We start from the raw sequence: 24,179 nt of genomic DNA on the forward strand, positions 1-24,179 counted from the left end.
GTAGAGCTATTATTTACCACTTACAAGGGGCGACAGTGGGAGGTAGAGCAGTCGCCTGGCAATCCGGAGGTTCCTGGTTCGATTCCTGCTCCTCCCGGCAGCGTGTAGAAGTGTCCTTGAGCAAGACACTTAACCCCCAACTTCTCCAGATGAGCAGGTTGGCACCTTGTATGGTTGCCTCCGTCGTCGGTGTGAATGTGCGAGTGAATGGGTAAAATGTGAGGAACAAATTGTAAAGTGCTTTGGATAAAAGCACTATATAAATGCACCATTTACCATTTATAAAGGCACTCGGGGAGAGCTGTTCTGCAGGTCTGGACAAACAGGCGTAGAGGCAGTATGTGTGTCGGTGTAGCCAACTATTTCTTTGCAGTCGTTCTTCCAAGAAGACAGCCGGTAACCATGGGTACGCGCTCCCCAACATTCCGTGTGAGTGGAAAAACACAGCACATTCAAACTGAGGCCGACAACAACAGAGGCCGACAGTGGCTCAGGAGGTAGAGCAGTCGTCTGGCAATCCGGAGGTTCCCGGTTCGATTCCCGCTCCTCCCGGGCAGCGTGTCGATGTGTCCTTGAGCAAGACATTTAACCCCTAATTTCTCCCGATGAGCAGGTTGGCACCTTGCATGATTGTCTCAGCCGTCGGTGTGTGAATGTGTGAATGAATGTGTGAATGAATGGGTAAAATGTGAGAAACAAATTGTAAAGCGCTATATAAAAAAGCAGCCAAATACGCCGGATCTGCTTTTAGTTTTCAGAGGTAATAAATGTACAGGGTAATAAATCTATGTAAAAATGCGGTAAGAGGTAAGACTGCTAACAAGTTCTACTCGAGTTAAATATCCCTTCAAGACCACATCTAGGGATCGAAACACACACAGAATGTTTTTTTATCATTTTTATATTCAGATCAAATTTTATTGCGTATATTTCGGTATTTCTACTATTACCCTGTCCATACCTGTACCTCCCCTCCCCCATGCTGCTATGACACCCACATTTCTCCAAGGGGATCAATAAAGGAATATCTTATCTTAGAATCTGCTCTCCTGCGTCTCCCTCTCAAGAGATACAAACCAGACATACAAAATAAAGATCAGGTGTTTTAAGTGAAAATTCATCTTTATTGATACCATACATGAATCAATCAATGACAGAAACTAGGCAAAATATATTTATCAAACCACCCCTATGGCGAGGCGCTACAGGAGCCAGCTATGGGTGCATTGCCATTTATCTGTGTCTCAGGCGATAACCTTATCCCCCGAAGAGTGTCAACATGTCTACACTGTATGTCAGGGGCACAGGCTATAGCTAGTCACCTCCAGTATTCCCTTCTGTATCAGTCTACTGAACCACAGGGAGACATGTCAAGAAGCGGGACTGGCTTAGCCAGAGAGAACTCAAAATGTATAATAAGAGGTAATCATTTGGTAGGCGACTAGCGATTCGTACGAATCGATAACTGAGGTTTAATTTGACGAATATTACTCGATACGTCCAAGAATTAGACGCGAGTCTAACTCACCATGAGACTAATTCTCCATGGGTTATTTGGTTAAGTGGGTAATCTTTCTTCTTGAAATAGCCCCCTGTGGACCAGACAGGTACATTTAGCAGGCGCTAAAGACAAAAGATCAAGAGTTGTAAAAATAACATAGCCTTACATCTGAATGTGGGCTCACAGACACCATTTCGGCAGAAAAGAAGAGGTGATCATATTAAGAGGGATTTACTGTGGGGCTGCTCTGGTCTTTCAGACACCTAGTGGCGAGGTCTCGTCATTACACACTACTGTACTTAATCCCACACCATCGGATAGGGAAACCGAATAGATCATGTAAAGATTACTGAAGGACAAGAGACGGAAAACATTTGTATACATATCTCATTTCACATATCTGAATGAAGAAACACTGACGACATATTAATGAATATCAGCATTCTTTTATATTTGGTCTTCATATCAGCTGTGTACGAGTTTATTTATACCTTACCTACTGCTCTGTTGTCTTTACATTATTGAGATATTTGACAAGTCTCAAATATCTCAATAATGGAAAATTAATACATGCAAAAGGTCTCAGGTATTAACTTGTGTCAAGGTAAGATATATAAGACCCACATTTCAAAATGGCTGACTGGCACCTCTCAGAAGGCCTGAACTAGACACTTGTCCTCTTAGAAGGCCTGCCCTAGACACTTGTCCTCTCAGAAGGCCTGAACTAGACACTTGTCCTCTCAGAAGGCCTGCCCTAGACACTTGTCCTCTCAGAAGGCCTGAACTAGACAGAGCAGCCCACCTTATTATACAGTATGAAGTCGGCATGGGCGTTACGTACATGTGGGCTATAGGCCAAAACAGAAGGACAGTAGATAGAAAAATAAATACAGTTTGTTGAAATGAGGCCAAAATTCTCTTATCCATGATTGTACCATTAAAAAAAATCATGTTAAAAAACTTGTAAGAGGCTTTCCGTCTCTTTACATTAGATTGGGATCTCTCAGGGGGGGTTCTAGGGAGGAATACACCATATAACTGTTTTACAGACACTACCAGCTAAAATATACAAGTACAGACACAAAACATGAGGCGGGGGAGAGCCCACAAAATGATTAAAAAACAAAAAAAAACATAGCATAGTGTAATCCATAACTAAATAATCTTACATGTAGCTCCTTGGTCTGTAGCTTTCTAAATTGTGATTAAAAACATTCCTGGGAAACTTAAGTTTATACAAAAGTCTTTTCATCTTATTTTACAATGCTGTCAAAATTGTTTTGTTGTTATTTTGAAAATGTCTTTTGAGTAGCAAATTCGAAGGAGACGCCCACGTCCAACAAGGTAGAGACGAAGCTAAAGTTTTTTTTTGCAATGACAAGACAACAGACTCGAACCAGATGCTTAACGAAGACTGTAGCAGGGAAACCGCTGCATCCAACACGCCGATTTGGACTCAAAGTCAAACCAAGGCGTTTTGTCGTGTAATAATAATAATAATAATAACATTAATAAACACACTAGTCTTTCTAAGCATCCGAGTCGACAGGCTTCACCAGGACGCCACTGTAATGTTTGACACTGACTGATGACATATCAAGCATTTACACATACATGGAAAAAAGTTGTAATCAACACAGTAATAATATGATATAATAGCAAATACTTATATATACTGTAGACTCCAGGGACGGGGGTCGATTCACTTTCTATTCGAATCGGTTCAAAATGTAAACCCGGAAGACATGACCGAACATCTCGTGGCAAAACCTTTTTTTGCCATGTTTAAAAAATTTGAAATTCGTTCTCCGTGAATCGATTTCATTCTACGTCAATTGACCCCCGACCGCGGGATAGATTATCTCGTCCGGCCACAGGTTTTTACGGCTCTCACATCGGCAATAATAAGAAAGAAACAAAAAAACAGTGTCATCAAATCCATAACAAAAATAGATTGGGAGTTACAGAAAAGTTTAAATAAACCTGTGCAAAGAATATTCTGGGGTGTTTTTTAGTTTTGTTTGCTTGCTTGCTTGTCTCGTTTTATTTTTTAGAAATTGTTTACAAAAATAAAAAAATTCAAAACAAATTCAAAACATAGAAAATAAAAACACACTTTCTGCAGCGCCTGGAGTTCTGGTCCAGACATGGTGCCACGACCTCCAGTACCTCAATGCTTTAATGCTGAGTGTGAGTGTGAGTGTGAGTGTGAGTGTGAGAGAGAGAGAGTGTGTGTGTGTGTGTGTGTGTGTGTGTGTGTGTGTGTGTGTGTGTGTGTGTGTGTGTGTGTGTCTGTGTGTGTGTGTGTGTAAGTTTGTGTGATTGTGTCGTGAGTGTGTGAGAGAGAGTATGAGTGTGTGTGTGTGTGTGTACGTGCGTGTGTGTGTGTGTAAGCTTTAGGGTAGTGGTTCTCAACTCCGGTCCTCAAGCTCCGGCACTGTACAGGTTTTTGTTCCAACCAGGTCCTACAAAAACAAATAATTTAGTTTTTAAAAAACCGAGTTGGATTTTGTTTGGTTTGTTGTTTTTTTCTTCTGCTAAAAGTGCACACAGTTTCTACTACAGCCCCTCTTTTTTAAAAAGGTTCCAATGATAATCACCTAAAAGCATTTCTCCCCCGCGACATCGAGCACAACAGAAACAAGGGGTGCGTTTCCAAGGCAAACGCACGCAGAGACCCGAGGTTGGAACAAGAACCCGCCGACACTCCGTCGCCATGGCTACAGCACTCCGATCGCCGGGGCGCACGCACGCACCCGCCCGACTCGGGCTCGAACACTGAGGTGAGCCGTTATGGAAAAAACACACACACGTCACCCACACAACCACACCCAGCATCCTCCAGTTTCAGAAAGAGGCCCCCCCCCCGGGGCGGGCGGGAGGGGGGGGGGGGGGGCTTAATGCCGGAGCCAGGAGACGAGGGCCGGGGCTGAGCACCACTGAGCATGTGCGAGAGTGGGACTCCGCAAAAGATGACCGGGGGGAGGAGGGGGGCTGATACTGTCAATCTGTCCTGAACAAGAGCGTACAGCGCTCGTTCATCAGTCCATCAACCATTACTCCTTTACCCTAACCTCCTTCCCCTCTGCTAGAAAACAAACACAAATAACCCCCCCCCACCCGGTGTGTGGGCTCGGGCAGATCCCAGTAGGCCATAAGTGTCGGGAATGGGACAGGAACCCCTCCGTACTCTACTGGGACGACTGGGAGTTGTCGTTCTTGCCCTCTTGGCTGGAGGGGGGCTTGTTGTTCCAGGGCGAGTGTGGCCCGAGCGCGGGCGAGCTGTTGAAACTGTCCTCATCCTCCAGGCCATTCGCCCCATCGAACTGCGTGTTCTCCAGTCGCGTGATCAGACGCTCGTCCTCGTCACCAAACTCCCCTCCCATCAGAGTGGGCTCTCCCACCATCATCACGTCCTAAAGGGGACAGCAAGGGCCGGTACACATTATCCCCGGATTACAGGGGGGTGCGTGGAGCGACTTGACCGACTTACTGGCTGCGCGGATGGGTTGAAACTATAAGCGTCGTGAGGGCTGCGGGCTGAATAAGATCTAATTGAGATCGCTTTCCAATTGTTCTACAGGTTACTTTAGAGAAACATAACGATGTGAACTCACATCGTGTGCATTTTCAAAAAACGCCTCACGGGAACTGATTTCAAAAAGGCGAATGAAACTCAACCATTCCTAAAAATGGGATTGGTGTTCTCCACACTGAGCCCAAATCATAACGTGGCGTCACTCCACTGGGCACCTGGCAGGTTTCCCACCAAGACGGTTCAGGGGGCCATGTCCGCCTTCGCCCCCGGCTCCACGACCTGGGGGGTGTGCAAAGGCCCCTTTCTACTGGCCAGCAGTGGGCGTCCCTGATCCTCGAGTGCTCCATCATGGGGGGGGTTTCATTCCACCTCGGGTCTCATTCACTCAACCAACCAACCAAGCGAAGGCTGCGGTGCTGCATGAATCGCGTGCTCCGATAGGCTTAGCGGTAACAGGCCTATGCTCCGATAGGCTTAGCGGTAACAGGCCTATGCACCTATAGGCTTAGCGGTAACAGGCCTACGCCCTGATAGGCTTAGCGGTAACAGGCCTGTAGGTTGTAAATCAAGTTGGATCTAAAACAGAGAATGCACCCCGTTCACAGGTTTTTAGTTCACCACAAATCCAGGATGCGTGTAACCCGACACCCCCACCACATCCCCAGACCATTAAGCATCGACGAGATATGAAACCATCTGTGCCTGTGTTCTGTGGTTGGGGGCATCTTGTACCTCTCTTCCAGATAAACCCACAAGCATGTGGCCCCAGAGGACCAGGGACTGCCCATCACTGGTTCACTGGATCAGGGGGAGGGAGTCTCTGGACACTACCAACCCTAAACAAATAGCATCTTAAATCTTCTGTGGCGGTATTGGAGAGACCACCCGTATCACCCTCCCTCGAATAAGTCTTTAAGCCCCTATGTTGGACCTACTCTCTTCAACCTTCTGCTATACCCACTCATTATAAGAGGTGCACCAGTACCATTTTTACTGATCAAGTAACCGAGTACTCGGCAATACAGAGTATCAATGAGTACTTGTCTTTGCGGTACTGCAGTCTTTCTTTTGATGGGAAATAATTATATATAAACGTACACTTCAACGTTCGATCGGATGACAAACCACCATTTTATAATTGAATGTAATTGACAGATAAAAACATAATTTCAGAATAATTTCAGTCATGAAATAGCATGTTATATTGGTTTGCCTAAAGGCAACACCCAAGCCCACTACCAACCTTCCTAGAGCCACTTGCATATTTACTGGCCAACTATCTCCACCTTCTGTCCACCCCACCATAGACTCAGCTAACACCGACAGTGTAGATACTCTGCCTACCATACCCTCCGCTAACACTGACAGTGTAGATACTCTGCCTACCAAACCCTCAGCTAACCCTGACTGTGTAGATAGACTCTGCCTACCATACCCTCAGCTAACACTGACAGTGTAGATAGACTCTGCCTACCATACCCTCAGCTAACACCGACAGTGTAGATACTCTGCCTTACCATACCCTCAGCTAACCCTGACTGTGTAGATAGACTCTGCCTACCATACCCTCAGCTAACACTGACTGTGTAGATAGACTCTGCCTACCATACCCTCAGCTAACACTGACAGTGTAGATAGACTCTGCCTACCATACCCTCAGCTAACCCTGACTGTGTAGATACTCTGCCTACCATACCCTCAGCTAGGCTTGGGCGATATGACAGTATTACGGTATACCAGGGTATTTAGAAATCCTGTTGGTCTTTTTTTCAATACCGTCAAAAATACAGATACGTTTCTTTCTAGATGGGATTGTCGCAGCAAGTGGAACGCTCAGCCAGTATTCATATAACTAGGGTTATAGGATAACCATCGTTCCTGTCGGTCGCCCATCTCGCATGTGTGTTAATCTGCATGACAAATAAAGACTTATTCTTCTATAGAATGCGGTTATGGGCCGGTGGCCGTCCGTTTATTAAGGTTGAATGGACCATGGGTCCACTTCCAGATATCAGATGATTCTGGATTTGGGTATCGGAGCGTTTTTCTAAAGTTTTGAGAGTATGGATTCGTGCGTATATGTGGACCCGGGAACACGTTGTTTGGGTACGTTATGTTATGGTTAAGCGTATGGAAGATGAACGTATGAGGGTCCGGATATCTTTTCTTAGAACGCGGGACGTTCGTATGGATAATTGTCCGAGTTATGAATGCCGGGAGTGTATGGTTGGTAACCCGTTCCAGTTCGACTGATTGTGTGTGCGTATTGGCTTCGGTGATTCGCTACAGGGGTTTAACGGCTTCAGCTGAGTTTTGATTATCAGTTAATCAATGCAGATTACATTTTGTGCGTCTGTATGTACTGTCGTGAGTTTGTGAGTCACGTTGGTCTCATTTCAGCCTCTGTTATACGATATTTGTTCCGTATGTCGTTTCATATCTGTGTGTCTCGAATGTGCGTGCTGTTTGTTTACGTTGGTAACACAGATCGCTAAGGAATTTAGGTTTGAGGTTGAAGAAAGTGCACGTTTAGGTTGAAAGAACGGCCCTAATGTCAAAGCGTTTCAATATACGGGTAAGCGTCTTGTATCATTCGTAAGATACCACAGTTATGTTGTGGAGGATGTAAATTAACGTGTGCTTGCTTATGTAGAAACAATGCAAGATAACAAGACCTTTCACTACAACGTCTTGCAACTATGGTTATGATTAAGATATCAAGTATTTACTACCGGAAAATCTTTATGTATGGTGATAACGAGTATATTGTTAACTTAGCTAGCCCCCCCCCCCCCCCACACTGATGAAAGTCATACCTAGGGATGGGTACCGAATTCGGTACTTTTAAAAAGGTACCTACTGAAACACGTCGGTACTACCGAGTATCGATTCACGTGAGATCCACCGGTGCCAACTTTCGGTACTATGCGCAAAAAAAAATTAAAATCCGATGACGTCACGTTTTGTTGACCGCAAAAACGAAACCGCACGTTAAGGCACAATACATGTTTTCAAACTCTCTTTGGGTGTTTGCAATTCATGGGGACTGGGGAGTATATGTCTCTGATATCTATCTTGGTAGTGGGCAGGTTGTTAGAAAGTGTAGCTCAGTTTCCACATCTGCTCTGTCTGACATGGCTGTTAGCCTAGCCACGGAGCGTCTTTAGAGGAGAGGAGATTGAATCCGGGACACAATGAGACACTGGCTCTGTTCATGGTCACAAATGGATTCCAGCTTAATTTATTTACTACAGATGACAAACGTGTTGTTTCTGTTTTTCTTTTTTACATACTTGCGCCACACGGAACAACTGATCACTACAGCCCAGCATCATATTACTGTAGCCAGTCTCTTGAAACACCACTATCTCCAAACGTTCTTTTGCTATGTGCTCGCGCTGCCACGGTGGGTTTTATTTTTAGCGTCTGCTTACTCCTTCCATAGTTTCACATATTTGTAACCCGTTTAACGTTCTTAAGCTGACGTTAGCTAAGCTAACCGTCGGACATAATGTTAGCTCCTAGGGCTACAGTACAAGCCGGCACAACTCGGGACAGAAGAGTAGAAGATGTGACGCCGGTAAACAAGCCACACACACACACCGCAGCAAAGCGGGTCTTCTCCAAGCGGGGGTGGAGCAAAAATAACTGCTAGAATACTCAATCAGCAGCAGAGTAGTTCATTGCTGCTAGATTGTTTGTTTGTTTAATCAGTTTTTCATTACTTTACATCAGTACTTTACATTAGTAAGATGTAAATAATAATAAAGTAATAATAATACATTTATTTATTAAATATTAAGTTTTGAACCGAGGTAGGTAGATACAATTTTTAGAGACTAAAGTACCGAAAAAAGGTACCGTTGGGTACCGGTATCGATTCACAGGTACCGGTATCGGTACCGGTATCGGTTCAAATGTGAAAGGTACCCATCCCTAGTCATACCGTCATATACCGTATACCGGGGTGTAATGTCAGAAAGGTATGAACAAAATTATACCGGCCACGCCTACCCTCAGCTAACCCTGACAGTGTAGATAGACTCTGCCTACCATACCCTCAGCTAACCCTGACAGTGTAGATAGACTCCGCCTACCATACCCTCAGCTAACCCTGACAGTGTAGATAGACTCTGCCTACCATACCCTCAGCTAACCCTGACAGTGTAGATAGACTCCGCCCTACCATACCATACCCTGCTCAGCTTAACCTGGGGCTGTAGAAAAAGAAAAGACTCCACCCCCTACCACGCCCTGCTAAACCTGAAGGTGTAGACAGACAGAAGGTCAAGGAGTTGGTATGCTTACAGGTACCTGGCTGGAGAGAGCAAAGTTGTTGGCTGGACTCTTCTTCTTGCTGTTGGTGTTGTTGTTGTTGTTGTTGCCTCCTCCGGTGCTCATGGTGCTGCCGCCCGACACCTTCCTTTTTCGTCTTTTGTTGGGAGGTTGTCTGGCTGGTTCAGCTGCACAGAGAGAAAGGAAGGGAGAGAGCGAGGGGTTAATAACTCAAGACCACGACTGACGTCTTAAGTAGGGATGCAGCCGATACAGACACTAGTATTGGATACCGGGGACGATACCGGACTAGCCCCGCAGAAGCTAACCGCAATAACTATGCAAATAGTGAAACACATTATCCCCGGTTTACAGGGGGGTGCGTGGAGCGACTTGACCGACTTGGGTTGAAACTATAAGCGCTGTGGGGGCTGCAGGCTGAATAAGATCTAATCGAGATCGCTTTCCAATTGTTCTACAGGTTACTTTAGAGAAACGTAATGATGTGAATTCATCGTGTGCATTTTCAAAGACGCCTCGTGGGAACTGCGTAGGGGACCTGCTGCTTTTACCCTGACAGTGTAGATAGACTCTGCCTACCATACCCTCAGCTAACCCTGACAGTGTAGATAGACTGCCTACCATACCCTCAGCTAACCCTGACAGTGTAGATAGACTCTGCCTAGCATACCCTCAGCTAACACTGACACTGACAGTGTAGATAGACTGCCTACCATACGCTCAGCTAACACTGACAGTGTAGATAGACTCTGCCTACCATACCCTCAGCTAACACTGACAGTGTAGATCAGTGGTTCCCAAAGTCGGGGTCGCGACCCAAAGGTGGGCCGCGAGCAGCCACGGATGGGCCGCGAGATGATTAAAAAAAAAAAAAAAAAAAAATTTGTCAGGCCACTGAACTTAGAAGCAGGCCAGGACAGTGTTTCTAGTTGTATTCTAAAATTATTTTCTATTGTATTCTAAAATGTGACTATATGGTTTTATATTAAATAAACAAAAACGAAAAATCTACTTATTTCAACGAACATTTCAAACTAAATAACAGATTATGCACATAAAATGCTGAAAACAACCGAAGCAACAATAGTATTTTAATGAGGCTATTATTATTATCATTATTATTTTGCAACAAGTTAGCCCTCTCATAAATAGCACATATAAATGAATAACTAACTTGAACTAACTTAATAGGATTGAAGTGATATTTGGCTTAAAAAATCGGTCGCCTGGTTAAAAAAAAAAAAAAAAAAAAAAAAAGCCAGACGATGTGCATTGGGCCGCGGCTCTCTGACGCCTTATTTTCTGGGCCCCGGCCTGAAAAGTTTGGGAACCCCTGGTGTAGATAGACTCCGCCGTACGGATACAGCCGTTACAGACAATAGTATTGGATACCAGGCAGATACCGGACTAGACGGCCCCGCAGAAGCTAACCGCAATAACTATGCAAAAAGTGAAACTGAGAAAAATGGCTTTAAAGTCACTATCCAGTGATTGTGTAGTTACTGCAATTATTTATACCCCTTTTCTCTACAACAGAGGCAAGGTTGAACTCTGAAACTTTGTCACAAGAAAAAACAGATATTGAGAAGTTCAATTTCACTTATAACAACCTTTTTAGTAAGTTAATGCAGTTAGTAGAGCAGTAGAACAGAGCATCTGTGAATACCCCCCAATGCTAAAATCAATACCAAGAGCCATGTAACATTGTCAGAAACTAAGGCTGAGACCACTTATCGATTACTTGCGTGAAATCGACAAATGGAGTCACCTATAAATAGAAAAGTTTCAAATACTTTTTTCTTAAAAAAGAAAGAAAATACTATTTAACATTTGTTCATGCGTGTGTGTGTGTGTGTGGTGGGCCAACTACAGCATCGCAAAAACTACAGTGAGTGCATGTGACACACACACACAAACTAACGTTAAATTATTGTTTTCTTTCTTTTTTAAGAAGAAAAGGATTTACCGTAATCTTTTTTTTTTTTTTACATATTGTAAAATAATCGTTTTTTTTAGTTGCTAATTTTGTCCTGATTGATCGATTCTTCCAAATGGCATATCGTCTCAGCCAGAAACCAAAGCAAAGTGATTTTCTGCATTGTGGACACATGAGAACCATGAATGTGTCCGTGTGCTACCTGGCGGTGCCACCATCCTCTGCCACTTCTGGAAGAGGCAGGTCTTGAGGCAGTCCCTGGGACTGAGGCTGTAGGTCTTGTGCCTGGACATCAGCTCCTGCATGGGCTCCAGGATCACACACAGCTGGTGGAGAGGAGAGGAGAGAGGCAGCCAGGGTTATCAAACTGTTGATGTACATGGTTGAGACAGGAGAGAGGCAGCCAGGGTTATCAAACTGTTGATGTACATGGTTGAGACAGGAGAGAGGCAGCCAGGGTTATCAAACTGTTGATGTACATGGTTGAGACAGGAGAGAGGCAGCCAGGGTTATCAAATTGTTGATGTACATCGTTGAGAAAGTCCTGACCAGAGCATGAGACTCCCACCATTGAGTACCAAAGTGTACGGAAGATCATCATTTAAATTATTTATTGAACTGGCATGTAAACATGACATCTTGCAAATGAGGGTAACCTCAACTTATTTTTAGAGTTAAAATAAAGGTTTGAAATAAGGGTCAATGGTATTCCATACAGTGCAAGAACAGGAGTTTACACTGTGAAACTGTATATAAATAGTGAACTATGAACTATTTCACAAATTATGACCACTTAAAAGGGGAACTATTTTGCTATTCCTTTCACTATTTGGGCAATTATATACAATTCCTGTGAGTCTATGGAACACATCTGTAAGGTTTTTTTTCAATCAAATTCATTGGTATGTATTTTAAATCAAGTACTTTGGTGGACCACTTTCTGCCCTGCCAGATTCCAAGCTGTTTTTGGCTGGGCTCCGCCCATACTCGCAATGCGCTTTGAGTGACAGTCACCCACCTGCACTGGCAGATACAGAGAGAGAGCGAGAGCGTGTGTGCATGTGTGACAGCTCGAGTCGCGAGTGTGTGTAAAAGCAGGGGGAGAGATCGCTCCGAGACACTCTCTATCCGTCTGTCTCTCCCTCTCTCTTTTGAGGAAGTGTCTGACAGGGAAACCGCTTCCGCATTATTTCCACTCGCTCCGTTGTTGAGCGAATTGTTGATTGTGGGCGGTGGCTACAACCACAGAAGGAGCTGAGGTATGCAGATCAGAAATCTTACACGTCACAGATGTACTAAATTCAGAATGGCTTGGTTTAGTGGGGGAGGATCTCGTCACAGCTGAACTGGAGGAATGCGCCTGAATGACAATGTCGCACCTAGTCAGTGTTGGTACACCCCCACATTGCTAGAAAACAATGCAAAACACTGGAAAAGGCCATTTATAAGATAGGGGACCTTTAATAATAATAATTTCATACAGGCTAAAACACTGAGAAGCACACATTTAATATAAATGTTTATACAACGGCATGCAAATTTCTCGATTCTGATTGGCTGAAACAGTCAAATTACACGTGGGTATTTGTAATAACCCCACGCTCTTGGTCCCAGGACCCGCCCACAACCGCATTACTATCACTCCGCCATGCAAGTTTTTAGAAGTGAAAGCAAGATGGCGGACACGCCGGACAGTAAACATTACGAAAGGATATGGTGATAGGGTCATAAAGACTAAATGAAAAACGATTCCGTCACAGCGAATGTGTTAGTTTCTTAAACAATGTTGGATGATGTAATTGATGGGTCATGAGTCATTGTGGAACAAAATAAAAATTGCGCAAATTGATTGATTGATTGATTAATTGCACATTTTATTACTGTCCGCCTTGTTTCCAACTGGTTAAGTTTAGGCACTCTTTCGAAGTTGCTCTTTCGAAGTTGGTTAAGGTTAGAGTTTGTCTTTAGAGCAGGGCGATAGACCACCAGCCCTGATTCCAAACTCCAACCTTAACCAACTTCGAAAGAGAGCGACTTCGAAAGAGTGCCTAAACTTAACCAGTTGGAAACAAGGCGGACAGTAATAAAATTAGCAATCAATCGCTAATTGTATTACTGTCCGCCTTGTTTCCAACTGGTTATGTTTAGGCACTCTTTCGAAGTCGCTCTCTTTCAAAGTTGGTAACACTATGGTCGCCAAAAACGCCTTACCACGTCATTCCTCGCCATGCTCATTCTGCCAAAGACGCCGTACCACGTCTTTGATATCAATATTTCAAAAATCTGTGATCGCAATCATATTTCTCCCCCGGAGACTTGAGATCTACTGTTGATCCCCTCTCAACTCTCCAACGGTTCAAGAGCGCCATCTGGTGGCCGATCGGCGGATCGCCCAGACCGGAAACAGGAAATGGAAGCTGGTGCTCATTCCAATTCGGTCCGATCACTCGCTAATAGTCCCAGGACTCGAGCTAGACGCAATGGATAGCAATCCGTTACCAATAACTCGATAAACAACATGATTTGGACGTATATACTATTATACAACCTGGAGATGGATCGCATATTTCTACATCCCATAATAGGAATATTTCTGCTCCACGCTCATCGCCCAACGGCGCGAGGAAGCTACGGTAAGATTCAGCGTTATTTTTTAACGTGTTCGATATAAACTGCTCTGATGATCATATCACCCACACTAGATGAATCATCTAACGTTGGCCACGGAATTATAAACGACCCCCCCCCCCCCATCCGGTCAACATCAGATGATAAGTAGTAACTTCTAGAAGCACGTCCATTTGAATTTTTTATCTCGCGCAGATTGCTATCAAACTGTATTTGATCATCAATATAATGCATTTAGGGCTATAAATCATGTTCTGGAGAAAGCTGCAGAAAACGATAAAAACAGACTTGTACTTTAAGCCGTATTTTAGTATGAATATGTGAATGAAAAAGTATAACGTTGCTACACCCTGAACAATAGATACTCGACGTTGAATGGGCCATAGTAATGTCAATTTAGCAATACAATTTAAAAAGTTATAGCCCTGCAAAGAAGGCGAACTTCTCCATAGACAAATAGAGCTGGTGTGGGATGGTTTATTGTGAATATAAGCCTGGCGACCCAAGTGTTAAGGTTAGAGTTTGTCTTTAGAGCAGGGCGATATACCACCAGCCCTGATTCCAAACTCTAACCTTAACCAACTTCGAAAGAGAGCGACTTCGAAAGAGTGCCTAAACTTAACCAGTTGGAAACAAGGCGGACAGTAATAAAATGTGCAATAAAAAGTGCCTCTAACGACCACCCCTAGGCATGGTCTAATTCTCACAACCAACTCCTGCGCGTGATGTAATGCTTTAAGGACTGCAGTCTCTGAACTGCACGCCTCCACACTGTCACCGTCACCTCGCAAACTCACTCAAACCTTAATGAGACAACTGCCTTTGTGTCTCTTGTCGGGAATGAAAATATCATACATTTTATCCACAAGTTACAACCCATATGTTTTCATTGAACTATCAGCGGGAAAAGGCCAGCAGTACAACATGGTTAGTCTTTAATTAATACGCCCACTCTACTCTGTGTGAATACGGAGAACAATCAGCCTGTGTTCGGACATGGACAGCAGTTGGTAATTACGTGGATTTAGGACTAGGGTGCTGGGAGGGTAAACTCCATGCAGAATCATTTGAAAGTTTGCATTTAGACACAACATAGCATATAAACAAAGGCAGCTTCTTCTTACCCTGAGGTAGTTGAGTGTGGAGTTGGACAGCCCACACCGCGTTATGTTTTTAGCCAACTGATCCAACATCTGGGGGTCCTGCATGTAAAAAAAAAATAGTTGACATTACATGAACAACAATAACAGCAATTAGGCAAACAATGCTAGTGATATATCAGCCTGTCTAGCTAGCACAACGCAGGCTTAAATCATTAAGATTGTGGTCAGAGAACAGATTATTCAGACCCATGTTAGTGCCTTTCAAAGAGGTCTCATTAGTTTGTATGAGTGGAATAGTGGGTTGAATATCAAGGTTCAGAAAAGGGATTGTATATTTATTATTATTTGAGAAAGGCACATTTGTGCTGTGTGTGTGTTACACTCACGTGCATGGCCAGTATGCTTCTTGGTAGGACCTCTCTGTGTTGTCTGATGCTGAAGTGCCACGTTTTGATCCTCATCATATCATCAAACATGAACTCTAGGTACAGACGGCCCTCCACACATACCTAGAGCAGGGGAGAGAGAGAGGTCATGGGCTCAGCTGACCAGAGCACGGTCCACTGAAGTCATGCAGTGCAGGGGTTCCCAAACGTTCCCACGTCACATCAGATCAAGAGATGTTGAGCCCCAATTGAAAACGATTTTTGTTGTACCATATGTTTTAGTACAGAATCCCTGTACTATAAACTGTCAGATCCCTGCTATAAAACCCCACTGGCTGTTAAAAATCTTTCTACCGCCAAAAAGAAACAAACATACTAAATAAGCATCAGAAGTCACAGTCAATCAGCACTTTATTGCTTTATGTATAAATGTTGCGTTTCTATGTTTACGTTTTCATGCGTCAAAGACAATATTGCTGTCTCTGTGCAGTGTGACGGGATGTGACAGAATATGACAGGACGGGGCTCCAGGGTGGCGCACCACGTAACCGTGCTGCAGTGTAACGCAGCCGTCCCGGGTTCGACTCCCGGACCCGGAGACCTATGCTGCATATCCTCTCCCAAATTTCCTCTCTGCCGGGCCTATCCGAAATAAAGCAATAAAATGCCGAAAACAAATCATAAAAGAAAATTTTTATATAACAGGATATGACGGGATGTGACAGGATATGACGGGATGTGACAGAATATGACAGGATATGACAGAATATGACAGGGTGTTACAGGATGCGAGTGTGACAAACAGTGGTGTGTGTTTGTGAGGGAACGCGGAGCCGAGCGCTAACCTGTGTGAACATGGGTTTTCCATTCTGTGTCACCATGGTGCACTGGTCACAGTCCAAAGACACAAAGTTACTGTGGAAGGACTCCTTTGGGTGCTTCAACACGTAGAACAGCTCAGTGGCGCCCCCTTCGAAGATACTCCTGAAGTACCGCGGGATCAGCGTTCTGCCTATGGCTGCGGACAGGAAATCACAGTTGTTTCAGTTTAAATTGGGAGTCTAGTCACAAGTGAACTCGTTTCTACTTTTAGTTTTGCCCTTAGTCAAACACCTAACAAACCACTTAATTGACACCGAGAAAAGTGGCAATTTTTTAACTTAGACTTGAGGGCTGCATACTTTTTTTTTGAAAAGCATATCTTTATACTTATAGCACATGCATAAGCCTGGGCCCTCATTCATCAACGTGACGTAGAAAGTGTTCTATTTCCATACTTAAGCACGGAATTTAGAATCTGTGCACGCACAAAAAAAACTGGATTTATCACACGTGCGTACACAGGTTCTACGCACACCTGTCTTGATAAATATGACTTTGATCCTACGTTTGAGCTTGTGCACTGTTTTAAGTATTTGCATACCAGAACCGCCCCGATTAACCATATACGGTAATGGAATACCCCCATGAAATGTGGAAAAATGGACTAAGCCGAGGGAAGCGTGTTATGAGACAGGCTGACAGACGTGTACACGTACGGTGATGTCGGATATGATATCTATTAACCATTGCTGCCTGGGCAGCGCAAACACTAATAAAGACCGTGCTGGAATATGACTGCCTTTTCCCGTTTTGTTTGATTAATACCCAGGGATTAAAGTTCTCCTCAATTTTATTCCAAATCGCGATGGATTTTCCGTCAATTTTCTACCTGCTGCATATGATTTCTAGAGGCATACTACAATCTATTTTGATGTCAGTATTGGGTAGCCTATATAAACAATAATACGAGAGCATATACAAGAACAATGAATCTCACTGCATGTATGATGTAGCCTGCCTTTCAATACATGAACTTGAATTCCATCATGTTTGTGTGCGGGACTCACAAGGCTGTTGTCACAATGGGTGGTACCGGACAGTAATAACAGTCTACACAATATCACGATGGACCATGCCATAGCCTATGTTCTATTATGACATGATCTGTGACGACAAATGTTCTAGAATGTTTGATTAAGATATCATACTCCGACAGCATGCCTATGATCAACAAAAACGCGAACTTGAATCCCATCATCATATTTACATAGTCTGTCCACTATCTGGTGTCATTGCAATGCGTTTTTTATTCTTTCTTATACAGTAAAAAGGGGGAAGAACACTATATCGTGGGTGTTCATATGACTTGTATTCTGCTTACAGCTTCGAAATTCCACTTGTTTCGTTTAACGTAAAGCCTTTTAAATATAATCAAAACGTTCCCGTGTTTCTGCGGTCTGTGCGCAAAATAATAACGAGTTGAGCTACGCGGAGCACAGTCAGTCAGTACACCCCGTATATTCCGATAACGCTATATAAACCATGCTGCATTCATTCTGAGAGAAAGATCTATTATTCCAAATGCTATTTATAGGGTTTTGACCATAATTACACTACTGTTGCTATTTTACAATGAACTATAATGAATTACGGTTCATACAGAACATGCCAGTGTTGAAACTAATGCACAGAAGCTCATTTCCTTGTTGTAATAATATATTCTACCAACGGGCGCCAGGTACGCATGGTCCGAGCTGTGCGTAAATATAAGCACGAAGTCAAGTTCAAGTTGAAATTGATGAATCCCACACTCTGCTTAGAAATGGTCGTACGCATAGCTTAAGCACATATCTGTGCGTAATTCACGTTGATGAATGAGGGCCCTGGTCTCTTTTGAAAGATAACATTCTGAAGTTTCTTACACAATAAAGAAAAATAACTTTTAGTGCTAATGAAATAGAGTAACATAGGGCTGAACTTGAGTTGTACATGTAATTGTGTACTCACGTTTTTCTGTAGTAGTTGAAATATCCCAAAAGAAATATATCCAAAAAAAATTATAAGCTGGAAAACACCATGGGTCCATAGCCTGAAGTCTTATCTAGTACAGGTCCAAATTCCATAAAAATCCATTCAGAAATGGCCCTGGGTGATTTAGAGCGATTTTGGCAAACTGTGTACAAAAAAAGGTTCTCCAGTAATTAGGGATGGGTACCTTTCACATTTGAACAGATACCGGTACCAGTACCTGTGAATCGATACCGGTACCCAACGGTACCTTTTTTCGGTACTTTAGTCTCAAGACATTTTATTTACCTACCTCAGTCGTAAAAAAAAAACTTCAAATAACTACAATTTCGACAGTTTTCGGCTCGTCATTGCTCCGACTGCTTTGTTGTTGAATCAAGTCAAATCCTAGGTAAGCATATATTGTGCGTGTGAACGTTGACATGAAGAAAAAAGTTTAAAAAAAAAGAGTAAAAAAAAAAAAAGAGTAAAAAAAAAGATTAATAAAAGATATCTTTTTTTATTTTATTTATTTATTTTTTTCGGTTTCTCACTTGATTCGATACTCGGTAGTACCGACGTGTTTCGGTTCGGTACCTCAAAAGTACCGAATTCGGTACCCATCCCTACCAGTAATCCATTTCCACATTGACGGCAATGCATTCCGTGTATTTTTCACTTCCTGTTTTCACTCGTAGATTTCCCCCTAGATCCCTGATTCGCACAACCCCACGTGGGATATCATTGGAAAGCTACACTCATTGGCTACAACCCTGTCCAATCATTTTCGCAATCGGCGAATGATTGACAGTTCCAGAACCTCGGGAGTGGTAATCCGACTCTCGCGTGGTCAGTCGCACGCCTGACATATCGGCATGTAACTCGAGAACCGCTGGACGGATTTTGTCGAGTGAGGTGGCATTCGAACGGCAACAAATAGGGCTTTAATTTGGGCGGCTAGGTGGTGCAGTGGGGGCAAGGCGCTCAACGCCTGGGAAAATTGTCCTAAATAGTTGCCAGGTTAACATTGTAAGCATTTGCTTACTGCAATGAATGAATAGCTTGTAGGGGTGTAACGGTACGCGTATTCGTCCCGCGAATTTACGGTACCGCCGTCACGGTGCGGTACGCTCAGCCATACGGAGAATACGCTGCGCGTCGCCAACATACACGCCGCGCATCGCCAACACACACACAAACGCTGCGCGTCACCAACACACACACACCGCGCGTCGCCAACACACACACCACGCATCGCCAACACACACACACACGTGTCGCCAACAAACAACAACAACATTCTCCCCCGCCGGACTCACGCTGATCAAAAAAACAAAAAAAAACATACTTTTTCGGACTGATCATCTGAGCTCCTCTCGACTCCAGTTGAACTGCTATTGTGTTTGAATCCAAATAATCCGGGCGGCTAGGTGGCGCAGTGGGCAAGGGGCTCGCCACCAACGCAGGAGATGATGGGTTCGAGCCCAGCTCTCGGCGTTGCTACCAGCTTGGCTGGTCGTTCATAATAATACAATTGGCAGTATTAGGGGGTGGGAAGCTGGTGGGTGGGGATCGGACGTTGTGGACAGCGACTCCTACAGGTCAGTTGGTGCGCCTGCGCAGTAGAATCAGGAAGCGACAGGGGCGGCGTGTCCCTCCCACGCAGACCCTCGCCACTGAGAGATTGCGCTGTGCAGGTGAAAAGATGCGACGGCTGCCTCCTCGAGTACCGGAGGGGACACGTGATGCAAGGCTTCGTCCACATTGCAGCCGGCTTGTGGGAAGCATGGCCAACAGTGTTCGAGACAGGGGAGGGTAGAATTGGACAATACGAAATTGGGGAAGGGAGAAAAATAGAAAGAAATAGGGAGAAAAAGTAGATAAAAAAATAAAAATAAAAAATCCAAATAATCCTCTGCCATTGTTGTGTAACATGTCATCTGTTCTCTAGTATTCAGTCTCGTGCAGTTAAATCCTCTCTAGAAGTGAAAGTGAAACTTACCAAGCCTATAATACTGCACCTTATGTGACACTGTGAATAATGTGAATATTCCTCAGCTAGTCAGATAGTAAATTATATTGACCATATTGATCAAATTGTTTACACTGCCTGTGTTGTTTTTTACTACCTGTATACTGTGTTGTTTTACTACCTGTACCCCCCCCCCCCCCCCCCCCCCATGCTGCTATGATGCCTGAATTTCCCCAAGGGGATCAATAAAGGAATATCTTATCTTATCTTTGTTAAAGGGGCACTAGGCAATTAATTTACTCTGGATGCCTGAACACAGAGTGACACCAGTATCACTGACTACCACGGCAAGCCTATAGAAGATTATTCTATTTAATAATAATAATAATAATTATCATAAATATAATATATTAAAAAAGAAATTAAAGAAAATATTATATTAATAATAATAAAAATATTTTTTCTGTTGTACCGAACTCGTACCGAACCGTGACCCCAATACCGAGGTACGTACCGAACCGTGGCTTCTGTGTACCGTTACACCCCTAATAGCTTGTAACCCATATAACTCTGTATGATAGCATGTACAATAATGCTGTATACACCATATATATATTTATTCTTACCATGTGTATTTGGATGCCAAACTTATTTTTGTTGTACTGTACTTGTGCTGTATAATGACAATATATTTGAATCTATTCTAATCTAGCCAACAGTACACATTGGTATCAATGAATGTTAGCGGTTTTCCAGTAAATGAGCACATGAAGTGGAAAAACTACTTTTTCCTCTTGCTAGCTTGAAGATACAATTACATTTTACAGATTGCTACTGAAGCTTTGATTATTCTGTGATAATTACTACTGAAGCTTTGATTATTCTGGGATAATTACCACTGAAGCTTTGATTATTCTGTGATAATTACTACTGAAGCTTTGATTATGTAAGGGATAATGTATAGCTACGAGGTCATTGTCACAAAATATTTGACCGACACTGCGTTCTGGAACACAGAGGCGCAGCCGAAGTGTTCTAAACACAGTGAAGGTCAATTATTTTGCGACAATGACCGAGTATAGCTATACATTATCCCGCTTATTACAGGGCTAACTTACTAATAATATACGTAATTCATTTTACACCATCGACAAGACGAGATCAAATGCAGACGCAGTTGTTCTGTTGCTCTTCTGTCATCGCCGGCAGGTGTGTGGACTTGATTGCACCTGATGTAGTGCAGCTGTGCATAATGGTAAAGCTTAGCTTTCGTGACTGCGATCAAAATGCTTGATTGTGATTGGTCAATAGCGCTCTGTTGCCCCTAACAGCGGTCATTATTGCGCGTTGCCCGTAGCAGCAGTGAATTATCGAGAAATAATTGACCGCTGTTAGGGGCAACCGAGCGCTATTGACCAATCACAATCAAGCATTTTGGCAAATGCCATGTAATAATCTGGGATAATTACTAATGAAGCTTTGAAGCCCAGGAGGTAATAATTAGGACGGCCCTAAACACACAACTGAACATAATCTTACTGTATCGTTTGGGCCCGTCCTCCAGACAAAATGTGATTGTGAGCATGGCGTCATCCTCGAAGAACTCTGTAGTGAAGGCGTCCCACCACAGATTGTCACAGTCCTGGAACAACAGAGGAGGACATAACATCACAGTCCTGGAACAACAGAGGAAGACATAACATCACAGTCCTAGAACAACAGAGGAAGACATAACATAACAGACACCTTAGTTCACAGTGTGGTGAGTCAAGTCGATCTCTCTTCAAATGTAAATAAAGTACCATAGGATAAAAGGTACATATAGTAAGTTATGTTACAGACAATAAGACATTATAACAAGTAATATATTGACATATTTACAATGTGTATTTATTACAATAAGTACACTATAATGCACCCTGAGAGAGGGAACTGCGCCCTGAGAGGGAGGTTTTCCCTGAGTGGGAGGTCCAAAGGGTCAAAGTGGGTATAAAACAAGAGGAAAGACTGTCAAGTTTTAAACTGTGGATACCAAACAGAGAAGGTAAAGACGACTTTGAACTGTTGAACAGTAATCCAGAACAATTTTATTGCACTGCACAAATGTATCCATCCATTATATTCTACAATTTTATTGCACTGCACACTATTGCACTATTTATTATTGTCTATTTAAAACTGAATCAAACCATAAACAAGGTGGCCTGTTGGGATGTTAGATCCTAATTATCCTAGTGATTTTATGTCTGCACTTTGTGCTCATTGTATGCCTCTTTTTTCTGTTGTGAAGCACTTTGAGCTGCAGTTTCTGTATGAAAGGTGCTATACAAATAAAGTGTATTATTATTATTATTATTATTATTATTAGAAAATAAAAAAAATTATAAAAAAAAAAAGAAGAAACCGGTTGAGCTCCCCTGCTGGGGAACGAACTCAGGACGCTCAAATGGAAGGCAAGTGCCTTTACCTCAAGACTACTTTATTTTTTTTCACTTTTTTGTTTATTATACTTTTTTTGAGGACATAGAAATTATAAGTATATGTCTGCATATATACATTATTGTATTGTCATTGTCCACATAGAACAGATAACAACATTAAACAGAAGAAAAGAAAAGAAAAAACAAGAAAAAATAAAACAGAGTTCAAAAGTAAATAATAATACAAACAAACACTGACTTGGTCGCACGACAGTCGTCTCAAATGTATATACATAGTATATCAAATATATAGCACATGTTTAGGTACCCAAATATGCTTCTCCAATGTATATCCGGTATATCAAATAACTCACGTTGAATTAACGTTCACACAGATGAATACCAACAAGCAGCATACAAATTGCTATTCTGGAATAGTATGGAACTGTACATCATCCACAAGTACAAGGAATGAACCTCAAGACTACCAAGATACACTTTTATGATAGCCTCGTCCGAACCCTAACCACACTGTTACCTTAAACTAACCATGACCTTAAAGGAAAACTCCAACATTTTGGGAAATTAGCTTATTTAACATCTTCCCTGGAATTCGACAATTATGTTTTCTAAGCAGATATACTCTGAACTATTTTTTGCCGAATGACTCCTCTCTGAGCGCAGTCAGTGATTTCTACGTGAAGCCGTAGAACTACTGCACGCTAACGGAGCTAACCGGACACTCAAGCAGATAACGAGAGCAATGACTTCCTTTCTGGGGGGTTTCAAAATAAAAGAGCGACGTCTATAGCAGCGGAATACGTTTATTTTGTACATTATCTAACGTTAACACGAACCTAAACTAACGTTACAACTAACCTAAAGTTAGTTTAGGTTCGTGTTAACGTTAGATAATGTACAAAATAAACGTATTCCGCTGCTATAGACGTCGCTCTTTTATTTTGAAACCCCCCAGAAAGGAAGTCATTGCTCTCGTTATCTGCTTGAGTGTCCGGTTAGCTCCGTTAGCGTGCAGTAGTTAGTAGTATATCAATACCAGCCATTGGATTACTGTTTTCTAAATTGGGGAGGCTTTTATTCGTCAAGGTAAGAGGATTTTAAGTCATGGTATCCATAAACTTCAATCGGTTCGGATCCTTTGAATGAATGAGAATGTAAACAAACACGGCTTCACGTAGAAATCACTGACTGCGCTCAGAGAGGAGTCGTTCGGCAAAAAATTGTTCAGAGTATATCTGCTTAGAACATAATTGTCGAATTCAATTATTTTTAATTTCTCCACGTGGTAAATACATAGGTCACAACATGTTTACAGGAACGTTTTGGAGTTGTATTTGGAGTGTATTTCGTGACTGTAGGGCACTGTAGGGAACGTCAGGCTCAAACCCTCCCCCACTTCCAGTGATGAAGCTAAGCTACGCTAACAGAGCGACTGTTCCCTAAGCTAAATGCACGCACAGAGACAAAAAAGGTATGCATCTTCTTGTCTAACTCCAGGGAAGATGTTAAATAAGCTAATTTCCCAAAATGTTGGAGTTTTCCTTTAACC

The 24,179-nt window shown here is 42.9% G+C and overlaps 1 protein-coding gene across 5 annotated transcripts in view; it reads right to left on the minus strand.

Moving 5' to 3' along the window:
* Positions 1-1,127: 1,127 nt before the first annotated feature.
* The window catches only part of LOC311233960 (LIM domain-binding protein 1-like), a 102,946-nt gene continuing 79,894 nt past the window's right edge, over positions 1,128-24,179 (minus strand). For 2 of the 5 annotated variants that reach the window (XM_084321023.1, XM_084321025.1), the window contains exons 5-11: positions 21,729-21,831; positions 16,234-16,406; positions 15,389-15,511; positions 15,024-15,101; positions 11,474-11,597; positions 9,348-9,502; positions 3,990-4,917 (exon numbers count right to left, since the gene is read on the minus strand). In XM_084321023.1, coding sequence (XP_084177149.1) covers positions 4,693-4,917; positions 9,348-9,502; positions 11,474-11,597; positions 15,024-15,101; positions 15,389-15,511; positions 16,234-16,406; positions 21,729-21,831 — 981 coding nt within the window. In that variant the 3' untranslated portion in view covers positions 3,990-4,692. Of the gene's footprint in view, positions 3,967-3,989; positions 4,918-9,347; positions 9,503-11,473; positions 11,598-15,023; positions 15,102-15,388; positions 15,512-16,233; positions 16,407-21,728; positions 21,832-24,179 lie in introns of those variants that run through there. The other 3 variants (XM_084321026.1, XM_084321027.1, XM_084321024.1) reach the window with 3 other exon arrangements.

The sequence above is a fragment of the Notolepis coatsorum genome, assembly GCF_963971535.1.
Source record: "Notolepis coatsorum genome assembly, chromosome: 9".
NCBI lineage: Eukaryota > Metazoa > Chordata > Actinopteri > Aulopiformes > Paralepididae > Notolepis > Notolepis coatsorum.